Source organism: Pinus tabuliformis, chromosome 6, assembly GCF_031772625.1.
Source record: "Pinus tabuliformis cultivar Carrire ecotype Pingquan chromosome 6, CPIR1, whole genome shotgun sequence".
NCBI classification, from domain to species: domain Eukaryota; kingdom Viridiplantae; phylum Streptophyta; class Pinopsida; order Pinales; family Pinaceae; genus Pinus; species Pinus tabuliformis.
The window spans coordinates 1636386763-1636406595 of NC_142292.1; the positions used below are offsets into that span (position 1 = coordinate 1636386763).

A 19833-nucleotide genomic window follows, 5' to 3' on the forward strand; every position below is an offset into this window, starting at 1 on the left:
TTCACAGGTTGAAGGCATTGACTACACTGAAACCTTCTCCCCTGTTGCCAAAATGAACTCTATCCGCCTTGTTCTTTCCCTTGCTGCCTCTTTCAAATGGGAAGTCCATCAGATGGATGTTAAATCTGCCTTCTTGCATGGGGACTTGCATGAAGAAATCTATATGGAACAACCCATTGGCTTCATACAAACAAACTCCAGCCTTGTATGTCAACTTAAGAAATCCCTTTATGGTCTCAAGCAAGCTCCTTGAGCTTGGTATGCCAAAATGGATAGCTTTCTTTTAGAATCTGGCTTTTCTAGGTGTCATTCTGACAATATTGTCTACACCAAGAGAGTGGGCAAGTCTCTTATCATCCTTGTTCTTTATGTTGATGATCTTATCCTCACTGGTAGTGATCCCAACCTTATAAACCATGTGAAATCGAGCCTTAAAAAGAAATTTGAAATGACAGACTTAGGACACTTACACTATTTTCTCGGTCTTCAAGTCTTGCAATCCAAGGAGGGTATTTCCCTTTCCCAGTCCAAGTATGCTTGTGATATTCTTCGTCATTTTCACATGGAAGACGGTAAGCCAGCCCCTTCTCCCTTTCAGTCTGGAGTCAAACTTTCAGTCACTTGTACTTCTCCTGAAGTTGATGCTACCTTATACCGTCAACTTGTAGGAAAACTCTTGTATTTAACCCATACTCGTCCTGACCTTTCCTTTGTTGTTGGCCTTGTTGCTCGGTTTATGCAAAACCCACGTGAAAGTCATTGGAAAGCAGCTAAAAGAATATTTCGTTATGTTCGAGGTACAGTTCAGTTTGGGATTCATTACAGTGCCGAAGCAGCTCCTCTATTGGTTGGTTTCACTGATTCTGATTGGGCTGGTGACCCTGATGATCGGAAGTCTACTGCCGGTTATGTCTTCACTCTTGGTTTAGGACCTATTACATGGGCTTGTAAGAAACAGGGTGCCATTTCTCTTTCGTCAACAGAAGCAGAGTATCGTGGTGCCGTGGAAGCTAGTAAGGAAGCCTTGTGGCTTCGTCAGATCCTATCAGAGTTTGGCTTTGAGCAGCAGCATCCGACTACACTTTGGTGTGATAATCAAAGTGCCATTCAGCTATGCAAAGATCCAGTCCAGCATCAGCGCAGCAAACACATTGAACTACACATGCACTTCATCAGAAAACTCATTCATGACCATGTTCTTGAAGTACAATGACCCTCCATGCGCTTTAAATAGAAATCATGGACCAATCGGGTGTCAAGCCACGGATCAAGTGTCGGTAATACCGAGGAGAGAATGAACCGTCGGATCACTACATATCGTGACCGTCGGATTGTAAGTTACAAAATGTACATAGTAAAAAAACACACTTTACCTAACCCTATACTAGACCAAGTTGTACTTAACTATTTCCTATGTGTCGGAATATCCTAACACGAAGCACTGTAATTGCACCAGGGGAAACAAGGGAACAATGCAACAGTAATCAAAGTCAGAATCTGCAATTACCACAGTTTTTCCACAGCCTGAGTTACAGGTGTCACAGTGATCTTGTTAAAAAAAAATCCGCAACCCTTGTTGTAGGTAATCCGTCCTGTACAGTCCCTTACCCTAACTCTTGTTCATGAGATATGAACTTCTCTTCACCTTTTCTAAGCTTCTGTGCTTAATCAGATGATTGGATGATCTGAAACAAGGAGATTTGACCACATATATATACACATATTTCGACCCTCCAACGAATAGACATGACCCTTGAGGTAGGCTGACATGTCCTTGAAGGATGAGGTCGGCTCACTGACCAGAAAGTTAATTTTAACTTAAAAAATTAATAACTTTCAAACTGCTTGGAGATTTTGGCTGAGTAATAGCTCGTTGGAAAGCTAAAAATATGCTTTATAAGATGGTATAAGTGCCATGTTCAGATGCAGCCTTTCAAAAGTGAGAAATATGTTTTTCTTATGTGACTGGTCAATAGATGGTGCAAAAAAATGGAGGACAGTGGATGGGCTTCTTCATGAGGATCATCAAGTGTTTACCAAGTGGTCATTCATCATGGTGTCTAGTCTTCATCATTTATCATCCCTGGTCACAGTCATTATGTCCTTGCCTTTTTTTAAAATATATTGACAACAATGACAACTAGATTAACATAAACCATGGACTATTTTGAAAAATAGCTTATTTAAATTGCCTTATGGTGGTTTATGGTAATTATGAGCAGAGGTTATGGATTATTTTATAATTATTAATGTGGGTGGTTTTTAGAAATTGTGTGTAGTTTCATAAATGGTTTAAAATATTTATTGAGTTTGAATTTATTTGGGAGGTAATTACGAGTTGGGTTTCAGAAACCATCAACTAAAATGTTAAAACCATGGACAGTTTAATTTTTTTTATGAGTGGAGTATGCTAAATTATGCATGGTATATTCAATAGTACATGTGGAAATAATTTATCATGATGCATAACAATTTGATGAGAAGGTTATTTGATGTGTGAAATGTGAATGCACATGTTTAGTAGATGATAAAGAGTGGAATTGAACAATAACTAGATTGTTAAAGGTGTTCTAAAGAAATTAATGCCCCTGATTAACTGGGTATCAATTTACATCTTGGCCTTGATTTCAAGTATAAAGGGAGCTTGGTCCAGGCAAAAGATAAGGGTACATAACTATGGATGATTAGAAAAGTTGAATATTTGAAACCAAGGAGACCTGTGAGTTCCATGTAACCTACAACAGTGATACAAAAGAATCTTGACTTGATAAGTGGTAATTGATTGCGTGAAGTAGTGAAGACAAGAGTGTTTGTGAGATTGTTCTAGTGAACAATAGTGTTTTAGTGTAACAGTGAAACAGTGACTTGTTACATTTGGGAATGTGTTTTTGATATTTGTGATAGTAAATTATTAGAAGTAGTCAAAAGGTTTCATCTTTATACAGAGAGAGGCATAGAAACTAGAAGTTATCTATTATACTATATGCAACAGTCTTGATGACTTTAACAGTGTCAGTATTAATAATATTGACATAACAACATTTGTGTAACAACATTCTTGAACAGCAATCTTACATGACAAGAGTAAATGATGATGGCACCAGGACATTGATTATCTGAGCATCAAAAATAAGACATATGTCAGTAGCTCTCCTTGGGTAGAGTTTGAAAGCATTGAAAGCAAGTCATAGGGATGACCTAAGGCATTTAGGATTATGCCATCATTGGACTTCAATGCCCAGTACTTGCAGCAGCTTTAGCAGCTTGCCACAGTTATTTGGATGATTGCTCTATGAACCATTGAACGCATATTCGTTCCAGAGAAGTAAAATACAATAGCATTGACCATTGCAGGTTGCATTGATTGTTGCAGTGCAGTGATTTTATTATTTTGGTACAACTTGGGTTTATAGCTTATACAGGAGCAGATTCTCAGTGGGATGAGTAGGTTGTGCAATTGTTTGTTTTGGTAGTGTGACTGAGCAGAGACAGGTTGGGTGAATAGTGGATTGGATAGTGCAGTGGTCAGACTGAGCAGAGACAGGTTGGGTGAATAGTGGATTGGATAGTGCAGTGGTCAGACTGAGCAGCGGTGTGCAGTAAGGCTGCCAAGACTTGACAGTGACATTCACATCGAGCAGAGAAGCAGAATCCTCATTACAGTTTCTTTACATTGATACAGAGCACAAGGGGATCCAGTCTGAAAATTGTGAAACGTGGTCCACCAGCTCTTCAGGGTGATTGAAGACGCCTTCAAGTTGTGGCCTAAGAACTCTTTAGGGTGGCAGGGTGGTGTTAGGGCAGGGCGTTGTGGCGTCCTTTTAGTTGGGGTTCATAAACTACAGGGCAACGAAGCATCCTTCCGACAACAGCTGGTAAACAAAGTGTTGGGGCACTCGTCAAGTTGTGGCCTGACTTATAGGGCGTCGGGGCATCCTTCCGGTTGCAATAAGTTATTAGGGTGTAGTAGTGTCCTACAGGTCGTAGCCTGTAAATCAAGGGGTTGGAGCCTCCTTCAGTTGTGGATGAAAACTTGATGTGATTAATTTTCTTTTAACAGGAAGAAGACAGTCACTAAGAAGCGTTTGGTGGTTTCTGACCTGGAGGGGATTTTCCACCTAAAAATCTTGTGTCTATTGTTTTATCTATCTGCATTTGTTGTATGGTGTTCTCTACTGCATTTTATGTCTGATAAAGAATAATAATAATAAAGCTGAAGAATAACTAATGCTCTGAAAAAAATTAATAAAGTGTTAATTGCTAAGAAACACTAATTCACCCCCCTCTCAGTGTTTCCAACAAGCACATATTGAGATATTTGCATGGTACAGTTAATTATGGTTTACGATATGTCTCAAACAGTGATATACAGTTGCAGGGATATACAGAGGGGAATTGGGCAGGGAGTGTTGAAGACAAGAAGAGCACATTTGGAGGTTGCTTCCGTTTGTGCTCCGCTATGATTTCGTGGATGAGCAAGAAACAAACATTTGTTGCACTCAGCAATATCGAGGAAAAATATATTGCAGTTAGTTTAGTGAGTTGTGAAGCAGTGTGGCTACGGAAGTTACTCGCACGACTATTTGATCAAGTGCTAGAACCGACTGTGATACATTGTGACAATCAAAGTTGTGTGAAGCTGACGGAAAATCCAGTTTTATTAGAATAATGTTATTTTAGTGTTTAATGCTCATCTGCAATTGTAATTAGCAATTTCTTGTTAGAAACTTGTTGTTTCTATATTCTTAGTAGAAACTTGTTGTTTCTACTTTCTTAGTAGAAACTTCTTGTTTCTGTAAATACAGTTGTATTATTTATTGAGCTTCACTGCTCATTGTAAATCAATTCATTCCTTGAAATCCATATGCGTGTTTTCGCACTATTTTATGGTATCAAAGCTAGGGTATTTTTTTTTTCGAAATAATTTTTCATTGTTTGAAATATTTCGTGCTTCATTTCGAAATTGTTGTCAGAGAATCCACTGTTGCCGGGCGTTTCTGGAAACATCATCGCAATTTTTCGAGGGTACCTGTTTCTCGAATCTGGGACGTCTTCTGGAAGAGGCTAAGCAGGAGGGTTCCTCCATCGATTCACAGAATTCCTCGTTCTTTTCTCTGTGCAAATCTATTTTGTCCCTCAGATAGCCATTCTGGTTTTCCAGTTCAGTTGCTGAAAGCTCTCCGGCTCTTTTGTTCATATCGACGTCTGCTTTCCCTTAGACGAGATTAGCGAAACGACGACCGATACCCTTAATGGATGTCAATGCAAACATTATCTTCTGACGTCCATCGACATCGGTGTTGAGAACACGGAGAATGTGCTGAAATTCTTCGTTCGCTACGAGCGACATTTTCTTCGTTGTCTTCGGGCTGAGGATTTACGTAATCTGTTGGCTGGATCAGTGTTCGGCATTTTATCTGAGATCCAAATCGATCTAGGATTTTCTCTCTGCCCCTGCGAGTTCCGCTGGGATTGACCGCATGAGGAAGCTGTCGGGCCTACGATTAAGCTTGGAAGCTGCCAAGATATCTTCACGAGTGAACTTCCAGAACGTTCATTACTCTATATTTCATCATCCCATTCCGTTCAAAGGCTCTCTGCAAGGCGTTTGTGTCGAAACTGTCAGCTTGATAACAGAGATCTGACTTTATCTATTGGCCTGCGCATTGGGTTTTCTTAGCATCTCTGTTTTTTGAAGTTTTAATGGCTTGTGCGATCTTTTGGCATTGCTTTGAGGGTTTCATCTTCGAAAGTGCCGACGCACAGTCCCGAAGGCATTGGATCGCTGCTCTATAGAGGAGGTCGTGATTGTTGTGAAAAGGTTTTTCATTGTCAGGCCGCATATTGGAAGGGGATCTAAGCCCCTTGATTTCTTGATTGAGCCACTGCACCGATTTCATTGAAGCGACCTGCGGGTTTTTGTTTTTTTTTGGTTGAGGGTGTGATTTGCTACATGGGTGCTACTGTCCGCGTGGTTGAGGACATGAGTGTTGCTGCTACAGCGTGTTACAAGGATTTTTGTTCGCGTAGTTGAGGACGTGGGTGCCGCTGTCTGCATGTTACAAGGATTTATCGGGAACGAGTGTACATAAGGCCGAGGAGAAGCTGCATGTTGCAATGATACTGTCACCATTGTTTTACAACCCGGCCGAGTCAACTCCGAAACAGCCATTTCGAACCGAGCCAGCACCAAAATCTATGACCCGGCCAGCAACCCGGCTCGGTTGACCGAGTCAACTATGACTCGACCGAGCCATCCAATGACTCGGCCGAGTCATAGTTGACTCGGTCAACCCGGCCGGGTCCGTATTGACTCGGCCGAGTCAATGAAACTACGGCTGGGCAGCGTAAAACATGAAATAAATTCACTTTTTTTGTGATTTTTGGTAAAGTTAAATTCAGTTTATGGATTCCAAAGGGTAATGGTAAATTGTTAAATGCTTTTGGGGTCCATTTCCCCCTCCCAAACCCTATTTAAGACAGCCAAATGCTCTCATTCACTCACAGCAGTCTTATGCATTTGAGTGAGAGTCTTCTTTGAGAATTAGTGAGCAGTTCTTGAGCTTGTTTTGGAGCAGCAGTGAGGAGTCTTGGAGGAGCATTGTAGCTGGAGTGAGGAGCTTCTTGGGCAGCCATTTGGAGCAGCATTGAGGAGCTGATTCTTGGAGCAAGCTTGAGGAGGCAGTTTGTGCCTGGAGGTATTTTTTTCCACCTCTATAAATCTGTTTTTGCTTAGTAAATTTTAGCTGCATATCAAGAAAGCTTAGAGAGTGTTTTTTGTCAAATAAATGAAAATTGAATCAATTTTTTTTTTTTTCATTTTCAAATTGTTTTCCTAGTCAAAAAATGGCACCTAGAGCAAAAGATTCTGCTTGGGCATATGTTGAAATGGTTGATAGTCAGATGCATTGCAAGTTTTTCCATAGGAAAATTAAGGAAGGTCCTGGGGGGATTCATAGGCTGAAACAACACTTGGCAGGGATTAAAGGCCAAATTACCGCATGTCCCTCTGATGAAATTGAGGAGATTAGAAAGAATTTGGTGGCCAGCTTTGAAAAATTTAAAGAAGATAAGGCTAGGCAAAAAGAGATACAGGCTGAAATTGGGAGGAAGAGGGAGATACAAAGAATGATGGCTACCAACCCCCACTATGATTTTGAGGGTTCTTCCTCTATCCCTCAAACTGAGGCATCCAACCCTTTCTGTTATGTTCCTCCCTCTTTTGGTTCTGTTTAAGATAAGGGAAAGGGTAGAATGAAGGGTGATGTGACTATCAAAAGTTATTTCACTCCCTCCTCTCCATCAGATGCACATGGTCCTGAAGCTAGTAAAGGTCAAATTCAGCACACTTTAGATGACCATTGGAAGAAAGAATTGAGGGAGACTGTTTGTGACTACATAGCTAGATGGTGGTATGATGCTGATATCCCCTTTAATGCTGCTCGTTCACCATATTAGGAGCCTATGTTTGATGCCATACATGCTGCTGGAAAAGGCTTCAAAGGCCCTACTATGCAAGAGCTAAGGGGGTTTCGTTTGCAGAAAGAAATTCAATCCATTAATGAGTATTTGCAAGAGTTCAGGGACTCATGGGCAAGAACAGGGTGTACCATCATGTCAGATGGATGGACTGATCAAAGAAACCGTACCATCATAAACTTTCTTGTCTTCTGCCCACAGGGAACCATGTTTTTAAAATCAGTTGATGCATCTGATAAGGTAAAAGATGGCCACTTGTTGTTTCAGCTATTGGATGAGGTTATTGAGGATGTGGGGGTGGCTAATGTTGTTCAAATCATCACAGACAATGCCTCTAACTATGTTCTTGCTGGTAAACTGTTAGAGGAAAAACACAAGACCATCTTTTGGACCCCATGCGCTGCACATTGCATAGATCTCATGCTTGAGGATATTGGAAAATTAGATTGGGTCAGAAACACTGTAGATAATGCCAAAAGCATAACAAAATTTATCTACAATCATACACTGGTTTTGAGTCTCATGAGGAAACACACTGGAGGCAAGGATATTATTAGGCCTGCCATCACTAGATTTGCTACACATTTTTTGACATTGCAATCTATGCTTTCCCAACATAGAAACTTGCAAAAGATGTTTTCCAGTGATGAATGGAATCAAAGCAATTGGTCTAACAAACCAGAAGGCAGAGAATTGAAAAGGAAAGTCCATGATGAAACTTTTTGGAGAAAGGCAGCAGAGATTGTGAAGCTTGCTGAGCCACTAGTTAAGGTGTTGCGGTTGGTGGATGGGGAAAGGTTGGCTATGGGCTTCATTTATGAGGCTATGGATCAAGCAAAGGAGCAAATAAAGACAGCATACAAGGATAGAGTGGCAAAGTATGGGCCCATTTGGGCAATCATTGATGAAAAATGGAACAATCAACTCCATCGCCCTATACATGCAGCTGGGTATTTTTTGAACCCACGGTATCATTATAAAGCTAAGGAGTCAAGAGCTTTGAGGGGGGAGGTCAGAGATGGACTGGTTGATTGCATTGAACGCATGATCCCATCGGAGTCTGATCAGCTGCAGATACATCAACAGGTCACATCCTTCAGCAATGCAACAAGTACCTTTGGGAAGAACCTAGCAAAGATTGCAAGAGAAGCAGATGAGCCAGGTAAACAAAAATTTCAATTTTCAATTTCTTAATGGTTTTACAGTTTTACTTTTTTTATTAAAGACTAAAGTTTGTTAAATCATTTATAATTTGAAAGTTAGATATAATTTGTAATTTTGTTGAGCTTCAACCTTCATCTAACTCATAATTCATTACACTCCTATGTTTTTTGCAGCACAATGGTGGGAGGCCTTTGGTGGCCAGTGCCCTCAATTGCAAAAGTTTGCAATTCGTATTTTGAGTCAAACTTGCAGTGCATCTGGGTGTGAGCGCAATTGGTCTGTCTTTGAGAGGATTCACACAAAGAAGAGAAACCGTTTGGAGCAAAAACGGTTGAATGATCTAGTTTTTGTCCAATACAACCTTCGGCTCAGACGGAACCAATTGCTGAACAAAAGACCTGATTCAGATCCCATTGTGTTGGAAGACATTGATCCAACATCAGATTGGGTAGTGGAGAGTCGTGCACCAGAGTTTGATCCTGATGAGGATCTTGATGAACTTGAACTGGAACATCAACTTCAGCCTGTTCAGTTGAATGCAGATCCCGATCCACCAGCCTCAGTCTCACAGCCAGCAAGGAGTAGGACTCCAGTTGTAGGTGCTTCCTCTGCTCAGCCACGACAGCAGCGCAGCCGCATATCTACTCTATCTCAGCTTGCATCTGCTGCACAGCCTGCTAGTGGTACTGGCACCACTTCTACAGTTGCAGTTGGAGACGATGATGATGAGGAGGAGCCATGGGGCCCCTTGTCTGACTCTGATGATGATGATCCAGAGATTGGTCGAGATGATCTTGGCTCCTCTGGCAGTAGCTACTAGCCAGTAGTACTAGTATTGGAGTCTGGTCACCATCACAGTTTACTTTTGTTGTAGAGGCCATTTCTAGCCTCCTTGGTTATTTGTATTTTGTTTTGAGTCTTTGATCATGTATGACAGTTGACTATGTATTGCCATTGGGTACCATTTTGATATAATGGATTGGTTCATGAGCCTACTTTGATCATATGTTGTCTTCCATCTATATTATAATGCTGTGTGTTTGGAAACATGAATGAAAATCTTTAAAATTATGTTTAAAATATTTAAAATTATGTTTTTTTATAAAAAAAATAAATATTTAATGTATTTTTTACAACGACCGAGTCATTGAAATCGAGCCGGCCGAGTCATTACCGAGTCGGAGTCGGAGTTGGAGTCGATCCTCGGCCGAGTCGGAGTCGGAGTCGGAGTTGTAAAACATTCACTGTCACCACAATGGTCCTTCCGCCTTCATTTAAAAGTCACAAATGAAAGTCACGTGATTTTTTTTCCATGGCTCGTTTTTATCGACCAAGGTATTTTATTTTATTTTTCATTTGTCGAAAACTTTTTCCGATTACAGATTTGATGTGGGTTTTGTGATATCTCAACTGGGTAGTCATCCGAAGTTTCTGGGTGCATTGTTTTTCGTGCCTCGATTTTCAAGTCAGCGGATTTGAATTTTGTTTCCAGCACCTGTCAGATTTTGTCCGGATCAACCGGCATCTACATTGAAATCTGTGCCAGACTCCTTTGTTGTTTTCTGTGTCTTGGGAAACGTGCAGATGGCCTCGCTAACCAATCTGATGTTGGAAGGCAATCAGCGCTTTAATGGCACCAATTATAACATCTAGAAATAGAGAATGTTGACCATTTTTTAATATAGGCGTCTTGACCAGCTCGTTTTGGGCAAAGAGCTCCATCCTGGTACAGCTGGTGCCGATCAAGATAAGTTTGATGATCGAAATTGAGAGGTTGTTATGCTTCTCAAACTCTCTGTGACTAATGATCAGTTACCACAGATTCCTTCCGACAAGACAGCTGCCGAAATCTGGCAACATTTGAAGGAATTGCACGAGACATCCAACAAGAGCAGAGCTTTCTTTCTAAAGAATCAGTTGTTCTCCATCATGATGGACGAACGTATGTCTTTACAGGAACATCTTAACAAGATTAAAGACATTCGGGATCAGCTCGAAGCCATTGGTCGGACCATGGAGGAAGAAGATATGGTAGTCATCACTCTAAAAAGTCTACCAAAACCTTATGAGCACTTCATAGAAACACTCAACATTACCTCCACTAATGTTGATCTGATGTTTCTGGAATTATGCACCAAACTCCTGCAGCAGGATCATTGGAAACAGCGGTTTGGTAGTGGTGCTTCATCAGCCTCCTCAGAAAATGTTTTTGCTGCCAAATATCAGTGCTCTCAGTCCTTTCAGCAGAAAGGTTCTTCTCAGCCTTTTGATCCTGCTAAGAAGAAAAATGTGCAGTGTAATTACTGTCACAAGTTCGGCCACATGAAGAAAGATTGTCGACAGAGGATTGCTTCTGAACAGAAGAGGCAAGGAGGGTTTCATTAGAACGTGAATGTTGCAGAACATTCCAAGCAGAAGGAATCTGCCTTTTACGCCTTTATGGCTAAGAGGTACTCAGATCATGCCCCATCTTCTGCCTGGTACATTGACTCTGGTGCATCACGTCATTTTTCTCACAGGCGTGACTGGTTTATTGACTTCTCACCTTTCAGGTGGTATTCGGCATAGGTGAAGAGTACATAGTGGTTGGCAAAGGTACAGTTCAGATCCAGTCTGGTGGGCGCACACTCATCTTCCTGAATGTGTACTATGTTCCTGGTATGGAAATTAATCTGTTGTCTGTCAGCCAGATTATGAGGAACTCTCCTCAGCTTGATGTAGTGTTTAGTGCGCACAAGTGCTCCATTATTGACAGGGAGACTCGTCTTACGGTTGTTGTTGGCCTAGAGGATCATGGTCTATACAGGCTTCTTGACACTGGTGATTCTCCAGAAGTGGCTCTAGCAGCTCGTGTTTCTCCCATCAGCACTCTGTGGCATCAGCGATATGGGCATCTAAACATTCAGTATCTCTCTCAGCTATCTCGGGAGGGACTTGTGTCAGGGTTACCTGATATTCAGACTCAACAGTTGGGAGTGTGCAGCGCCTGTCAAGCTAGCAAGCAACATCGGTCTTCATTCAAGGATGGAGAATCTTGGCGCGCATCTAAGGTACTCCAGTTAATTCATGTTGATATTTGTGGTCCTATGAATACATCTTCAGTTACTGGTTGCAAATATTTTTTGCTTATTGTAGACGATTTTAGTAGAAAGATGTGGTTGTACTTTCTAAAACATAAATCTGATGTATTTAGTATCTTTCAGAAGTTTAAATCCTTAGTTGAAAAATATTTTGGCTGTAATATCATAACTCTTAGGACAGATAACGGGGGGGAATTTTGTTCTTCTGCTTTCTCCAACTTCTGTGATACCCATGGCATCAAACATCAGTTAACTACACCCTACACTCCTCAGCAGAACAGTGTTGTCGAATGTCGCAACTGTACGGTTTTTGAAATGGCTCGTTCCATGTTACAACACAAGAATGTTCTGAACAAATTTTGGGCTGAAGCAGTGTTTACTGCTATCTATCTTCTTAACTGATCACCTACTCAGGCTGTTAAGGGGAAGACTCCAGAAGAGGTTTGGTCTAGCCGTAAGCCTAAGATCAGTCACCTCAAAGTGTTTGGCTCGGTTGCATATGTTTGGATTCTAGTTGCTAAGCGCTCTAAGTTGGATTCCAAAAGCCAGAAACTCATGATGACAGGGTACAGTGATCACCACAAGGCCTATAGGCTGATCGATATAGACACTGGTCGTCTTAGCTTCAGTCGGGACGTAGTATTTGATGAAGACAGAGGGTTCTTTCAGTCTCCTCCTTCTGAGCAGTGTTCTGAGGATCAACCTCACAATGTTCTTCTTCCGTTAGGTCCACCTGATGGGAGGGATGATGCAGCATCAGTATTTGATGATGCACTACCCAAGCTTCCTCCGGAAAATAACTCTCCTCTTGTTGCTCCTAATGTTCCTGAGCCTCCTCCTGATATTGGTTCCTCTACTCTCCGGCCTAAATGGTGGGCTAAAACTATTGGTGATCTCTGGTATAATGAGCCCCATTAGGTAGAACTTCTAGAAATAAGAGCAAACAGCAGTCTACAGTAAATTTTGCTCTTATGGCTAACCTACACAATGTTTTTGAGCCTCAAACCTATTCAGAGGCTAAGGGTACACCTGAGTGGAAACATGCTATGGAAGCTGAATTCCAAAGTCTTCAGAAGAATCACACTTGGACCCTTTCTGATCTTCCTGCAAGGAAAAAGCCCAATAGCTGCAAATGTGTGTATAAAGTGAAATACAAAGTTGACGGAACCCTAGACAAGTATAAGGCTCGCCTTGTTGCTCGAGGGTTCTCACAGAAGGAAGGCATAGACTATGAGGAGACCTTTGCTCCTACAGCCAAGATGAGTACCATACGGCTTGTCCTTGCCTTAGCAACTCAGTTCAATTGGAAAGTCCATCAGATGGATGTAAAGAGTGCTTTTTTGAATGGTGACTTACAGGAAGAAGTCTACATGACGCAGCCTCCAGGATTCAAGGTTGTCGGTCAAGAACAAAAAGTCTGTAGATTAGTCAAAGCACTCTATGGTCTAAAACAAGCCCCTCGGGCTTGGTACATGAAAATTGACAAGTACCTAATAGATCATGGCTTTCAGCGGAGTCCATCTGATGCAAACCTGTATATCAAACATATTGGTGATGATATTTTGTTTGTGGTTGTCTATGTGGATGATCTTATCATTACTGGCAGTTCAGCACATTTGATCCATGGGATCAAACAGGATTTGTGCAGCACTTTTGATATGACAGATTTGGGACTTCTTCATTACTGTTTAGGGGTGGAAGTCTGGCAGACTGAGAACAACATCTTTCTCTCTCAGTCCAAGTATGCCAGAAATCTTGTGGACAGGTTTAGAATGCAGGATTGCAAACCTGCCACGACTTCTATGGAACCAGGGCTCAAACTTTCAGCTTAGTCATCCTCACCACGTGTGGATGAAACATTATTCAGGCAGTTAGTGGGCAGCCTCATCTACCTTACTGCCACTCGACCTGATATCAGTTTTGCAGTAAGCTACATTTCACGCTTCATGTTAACTCCTAAGGCTGATCATTGGATAGCCGCAAAGCGTGTGCTGCGTTATGTAAGAGGCAATCCTGATTATGGACTTTCGTACACTCGGAGTTCAGATCCTACACTCAGTGGTTACACAGATTCAAACTGGGCTGGTTCGGTTGATGACCGTAAATCTACAGCTGGGTATGTGTTTAGTCTAGGATTCGGCGCTGTCACATGGACTAGTAAGAAGCAGTAGGCAGTGGCTCTCTCCTCGACAGAAGCAAAGTATCGAGGAGCAGTTAAGGCATCTTGTGAGGCAGTTTGGCTTCGACGTATGCTTGCGGATATGCATGTTTCCCAGGCAAGTCCTAATCCCTTGTTCTGTGATAATCAGGGGGTGCTCAAACTCGCCAAGAATCCAGTTTCCATGAACGAACAAAGCATGTGGAAACCCATTGTCACTACATTCAACAACTTGTTGAAGACGGATCCATTCAGTTGTTGTATGTTCCCACAACGGAGCAGCCAGCAGAGATCTTCACCAAGCCTCTTGGTCCTGATAAGTTTGTAAAATTCAGAGGGTCTATAGATGTTGTAAATAGATTTAGCATTAAGGGAGGGTATTAGAATAATGCTATTTTTGTGTTTAATGCTCATCTGTGCTTGTAATTAGCAGTTTCTTGTTAGAAACTTGTTGTTTCTATATTCTTAGTAGAAACTTGTTGTTTCTACTTTCCTAGTAGAAACTTGTTGTTTCTATAAATACAGTTGTAGTATTTATTGAGCTTCACTGCTCATTGTAAATCAATTCATTCCTTGAAATCCATATGCGTGTTTTCGCACTGTTTTAAGTTTTTCCATGACAGGTCGAAGCACATTGAGATCAAGTACCACTTCATCTATGACATGGTACAGAAGGGAGTAGTGAAGCTCCAGTATGTCTTTATTGATGAGAAGATAGTTGATATTCTTATAATGCCTCTATCCAAAGAAAAAGTTTGTGTACTTCAGGGACAAGCTCAGACTTGTTGAGAATGCCTCTCTCAATGAAAAGGAGTGTCGATGAGTGTCAAGTATAGTGACCCGAATTAGGGAGAATGGTTCGGCATAGGACAGTCATTCTTCATGTGTCAAGTATGTTGACCCAAATTAGGAAGAATGGTCCTCGAGCATCAAATCTCAAATTATTCATATAGAGTGTGGCCTTTGAAGATTCACCATGTGTCAAAGATATTGACCTGAATGACAGTGAACCAAGACAAGTCTGTATACCATGTGTCAGAAAGACTAGAATTATAATGACCATTTGATGCTAAATGATGTACCACATGTTAGGAGTACCGACCAGGATTATGGTGAGAATATATACCATAGGTCAAAGGTACCGACCAAGATTATGGTGAGAATATACCATAGGTCAGAGGTACCGACCAAAATTAAGGTAACTTGTTGATGTTGTTGACTTACCATGTGTCAAAGTTGTTTGACCAAATTATGATAATTGGTTGATGTTATAGGTTTACCATGTGTCACAATTGTCGACCAGATTATGGTAATTGAATAATGATGATGATTTGTTATAACTTTTTATTAGAGAAATTTGTCAAGAAAAGAACATCTATCTAGTCATTATGAATACCTCCCTAGCTAAGAGGGGGTGTTGAATTTTGTAGCTATGGTCGATCTTCATAGTTTATATTTTAGCCCTTGAAATATATAATGAAATTGTAAGACATATTCTTCATGTCATTTTCGTTGGTTAGCTCTTGAAAGAATTAATATTAGACACATTTTTCATGTCGGTATCAAAAGAGAAAATTTCGAAATTTGAATTTTCAATTTTTGGCTCCAAACTTGTCAAGTTGGCCCCAATGAAGAGACACACCCGTTCAGGCAGGCAGAACACTATATATAGATATATATATATATATATAACCTCCACGAGATACCATTCAACCTCTCATGACAATAGATATTTTGGGCATCTCAGCAAAGAAGAATAAGGACAAAGTAGGACGAAGAGGGAAAAATTCATCTCTAGCATTCCTCTCTCTCCCCTTGACTTTGCACGTGTGACTTTCTGGGCATATTCTGGGCAGCAGGTCGAACTTCTGGGTACCAGTTTCTATGCAGCAGGGCTGAATTTCTGGGCAGAATATTTTGGGCAGTAGGGTCGAGTTTCTGGGCATATTCTTAGAGGCCAAAATTCGGCCTAGTCAGATCAGAGAGGGCCGAGTTGAAAGGCAGAATATTGACTTGACAAGAGGGCTGTTTGACTAGGTTTGACCATAGTATTGTTGGTCAGCTTGACCTCATAGTAGACTAGCAGTATTAGGTGTATCTCTTGATGAACTGAAGAATTTCTCTAAGGAAAAGGTTGTCGGGTTTTCCCCCAAGTGGGTTTTCCCAAGGCAAATCTTGTGTTCTCTTTGTGCATTGTAATCTCTATTGTCCTTATTCATTTAAGGTTGGAAGTGCTAGAAAAATATCAACATCATTAGAAGTAATTCTCAGCATTTCAGAAATTTGTGCTAGTATCTATTGCACTTGAAAAATCAACATAAACATAGTGGAGGCAGAAACAGTAAAGGATTCCTTACTGCTGCTCTTTTGCTTTATCTACTTGCTAAATTCTTCTATCTTACTTTTCTCTGTTCCATGCATACCCTGACCAATTATTCTCTGTAAATTTGTTCAGACTTGCACCCCAGAAAATTGGATTCATTGTCCTTGAAGATTGAAAAGACAGATTTATATTAGCTATTCATTTCTGAAACTGTTATTTGGAACTTGACTATGGCTCCTTTGTTTTGAAGAGGGTGCTATGATGTAATGAGACCGCTTCTTTAGCTTAATGAAATTTAGCATCTTTCAAATCTGTTGGGTTCAGATCCTGGTGATTTCACCTTCCATTTGCCTTTCATTTTCATTTTAGGTGCCAACTATCTTATTCTGCTATTTCCTCGCAAATTTTATTATGGCAATGTTCATGGTCAAATATTTAGATGATTTTTGAAGTGAGGATTCCCTCTTACATTCATAGGGAAAATTTACTATGACAATCACTTTAATGTCTGCAATTCTCACAAACTTTTGTAAATAAATCCTTATTTTCCAATGCTACAAATGGTTTCATTTGAAATGCTTTCAGACAGCTCATAAGAGCAATTACGCGGATATTTTATGCTTCAGCTGTAACTTCAAGGGGGGGACAACTTACGTAAAACAAAGAGAAGTTCCCAACATCCTGGATGTTTTGACTTTTTGGGTCACTTGGCAGGCAGGAGTCATAAGGAATTACATTTTATTTTAAGTGACAAGAAATCCCATCGACAGGTACTCTATCCAATATTTTGTAATTCTTCCATTATTTATTTGTTATGATACTTCATTAACTATTTATTCATTTAACCATATACGTATGTAGGTCATCAAGTATTTTACAATTTAATTTTAGAAAACCATTCAGGTGTTCTGAAACCAAAACAAGGTATAAATGCTCAACAGTCTCAACCTTTCCAACGTCTTTAGTTTCAAGTTAAAAAATCCTGAACATGAGTGTCATATATATAATTGCAACTCGATACAAATTCAAACTTACGTGGAGATGTGTCAGGGGCAACCAAAGCAACACTTTCTTTAGACGCAGCACGTTGAGCTCCAGATTTAGTTATGAAATTCTCATCCGTGCAAGTCAGACCAGAAAGCCAATAGAGAACCTATCAAGATAGTATGACAAAATAAGAATTAGCAAAGTGAAGAAAAAAATTAGATTATTTTTTTTTAAAACGAAAGGCAATAATTAAACTTGCAAGTCAAATGTTATACTATATAAAAGGGAAGACCTACGAAACTTGATTAAACAAGCTTAACCTACGAATCTTGCTCAAACAAACCTGAGATAAGAGTTCAACTTTCATTGCGAAGGTATCTAGTAAAGGATGCAAGAACGTCACTGAATAAATCAAAAACTAGTTGGCCAGAAATAAAAATATAAACATGCATGTGTTTGAGTTCCAGCCAATAATTAATCACGTAACCATATCACATAAAACTGATTGCAGAAACATAAAAAACTAAATTACATTAAATATATATATGACAAATGATTGATTGTCTTTATGGTTGTAATTCAAAAACTGCTAGCTAATTCCACATGGAAACTAGGTTTTTGTTTTTCCTTGTGAACAACCTTATTTCCACATACTATTTTGGATGCATTTTTATCAAGGAAAATAAACTCAAGGAAAGCCCTTTCAAGAGCAATGGAATAACTGATAACATCTAGCCTTTTGTTTACTAGCTTATTAAATTTAACAATTTGATTGAAATTTTTCATAGTAATTTTCGAACAAAAAAAGAAGGCATGGAAAGCAGGAAGTGTGTTTTGAATGTTTTTGCACCCCTGCAGCAGATCCAAGGGTTTCATCATTGCACATTCAACTTTCTCCTACTGAACTTTTAGCTAAGTTACCAGGATACGGAGCCGGATCCAGATTCACTAGTTTCTTGAAAATCCAGGATCTGGATATGGCAAGGATATGTCAAGTACAAAAAATATAATAATATTAATAAGACACAAGATATATACTTCTTAATATATTTTTGTCTTGACATATCAAAATGTTAAAATGCATACGTCAATTACTTCTCTATAACTTTTTTTTGGTCTTAGGCATTTAAAAAATATTATATTATGCACTAGTGGCATAGAGTGAGACCCACAAATTGTTTGATAACTTTAAGAACCTTTTACTAATAGAAGTCCTAGCAATTTCAAAGATATAATGGATATCATAATTTTATAAAATATATAAAGTTGAAATTATAAATTTGAAAAATGTGATTGAGATATTCTCTACAATTCTAAAAGTTTTGTAACAGAATTCCATTGCTTATGTACTCAAAGTTAGCATCGATGGGAATATAATATATATGCATTATATTTGCATGAAAAAACAAATACTAAAAGTAAAATTCAAATTTCTCATAGTTATATTCAACTTTTGTACGTAAAATTATACATTGATACATTTTTATATATATTAAAGTTAAATCATTTTCATACATCTTGTGTTTTAACTTTTTACTATATATTCAAGTTCATCTTTAATTATCTCTCCAAATTAACAAATTGCTGTTTTTTAAGTTTGCATTCATAAAACACTATCATTATTTTACACCCAGACACCTATAGTTTAAGCTTATCAAGACAAAACTAAATTTAAAATTATATATATATATATATATATATATTTTAAATTTTTATAAATTTTATATATCATTTTAAATTTTAAATTAATTAATCAAAATTGAGAAAAAAATATATTTTAAAATTCCAATCTATAAGTCAAAAGTAAATTAAAAATAATAAGCAATATAATTTAAAAAATACATATATGTTCAAAGAGCACAAAAATGCCAATATTCGGGAGAATATAAAGTCGTCTGTTGTCCCTCCGAGGTTACTCTATCAATGAATCGCTTGGTTTTTCGTCTGTTGTCGTTCGCTCTCCGCAACGTCAAGGAAGAAAATCAAAAGCTATGTGGAACAATCTACTTTACGCTACATGAGACCCAAATATGATTCCCGCAAACACAACAAATGTCTACAAAGTAAAAACGGCATTGCAAAAAACCTAGAAATCCAGAAAAGTTACACGCGATCCGTTTCCAGATTTCAGGATTTGTTTCCAAATTTCAAGATCCATTTCCAGTGAACATAAATATGCCACATGTCGGTTCTTGGACGTATTTAGGCAAATCCGGATCCCCATGGATCCTGGACCTCAGAGGGCCGGATCCGGTAACTTAGACTTTTAGTTTATGGATTTCACACTAATTCTCTTCATACACATCAGTTCAGAGGTTGTAGTGAAGAGTATTTAATTTTATCAAGCACACATTATACAAGACCCTCTTGGTTGACAGCAAAAGCCTTCTAATTGTCCTTGTCTACCCTCCTTTGAGTCCTCTTGTCTTAGTCTAGGTGCATGATTATGGTCTACTCACATTATGCCTAGTGTTTTAACAAGATCCCCTTTGCCTTTCTCCCCATAATCTTGACTCTTGGTCATATGCTTGGCCTTGCTAAACCCTTTGGTTTCTCAACTTGGGAAATCTTCCAGGTGACTTGATCAAGTCCAGTGTTCACACGCTTGATTTGGACTTGATTGGAAATGCCTCATTTTGGGT

At 39.4% G+C, this 19833-nt stretch overlaps 1 protein-coding gene across 1 annotated transcript in view; it reads right to left on the bottom strand.

The window, feature by feature from the left end:
* The window catches only part of LOC149265203 (S-formylglutathione hydrolase-like), a 214246-nt gene that overhangs the window by 120849 nt on the left and 73564 nt on the right, over positions 1 to 19833 (bottom strand). The window contains exon 2 of the mRNA XM_089429168.1: positions 17240 to 17357. Coding sequence (XP_089285294.1) covers positions 17240 to 17357 — 118 coding nt within the window. The remainder of the gene's footprint in view (positions 1 to 17239; positions 17358 to 19833) is intronic.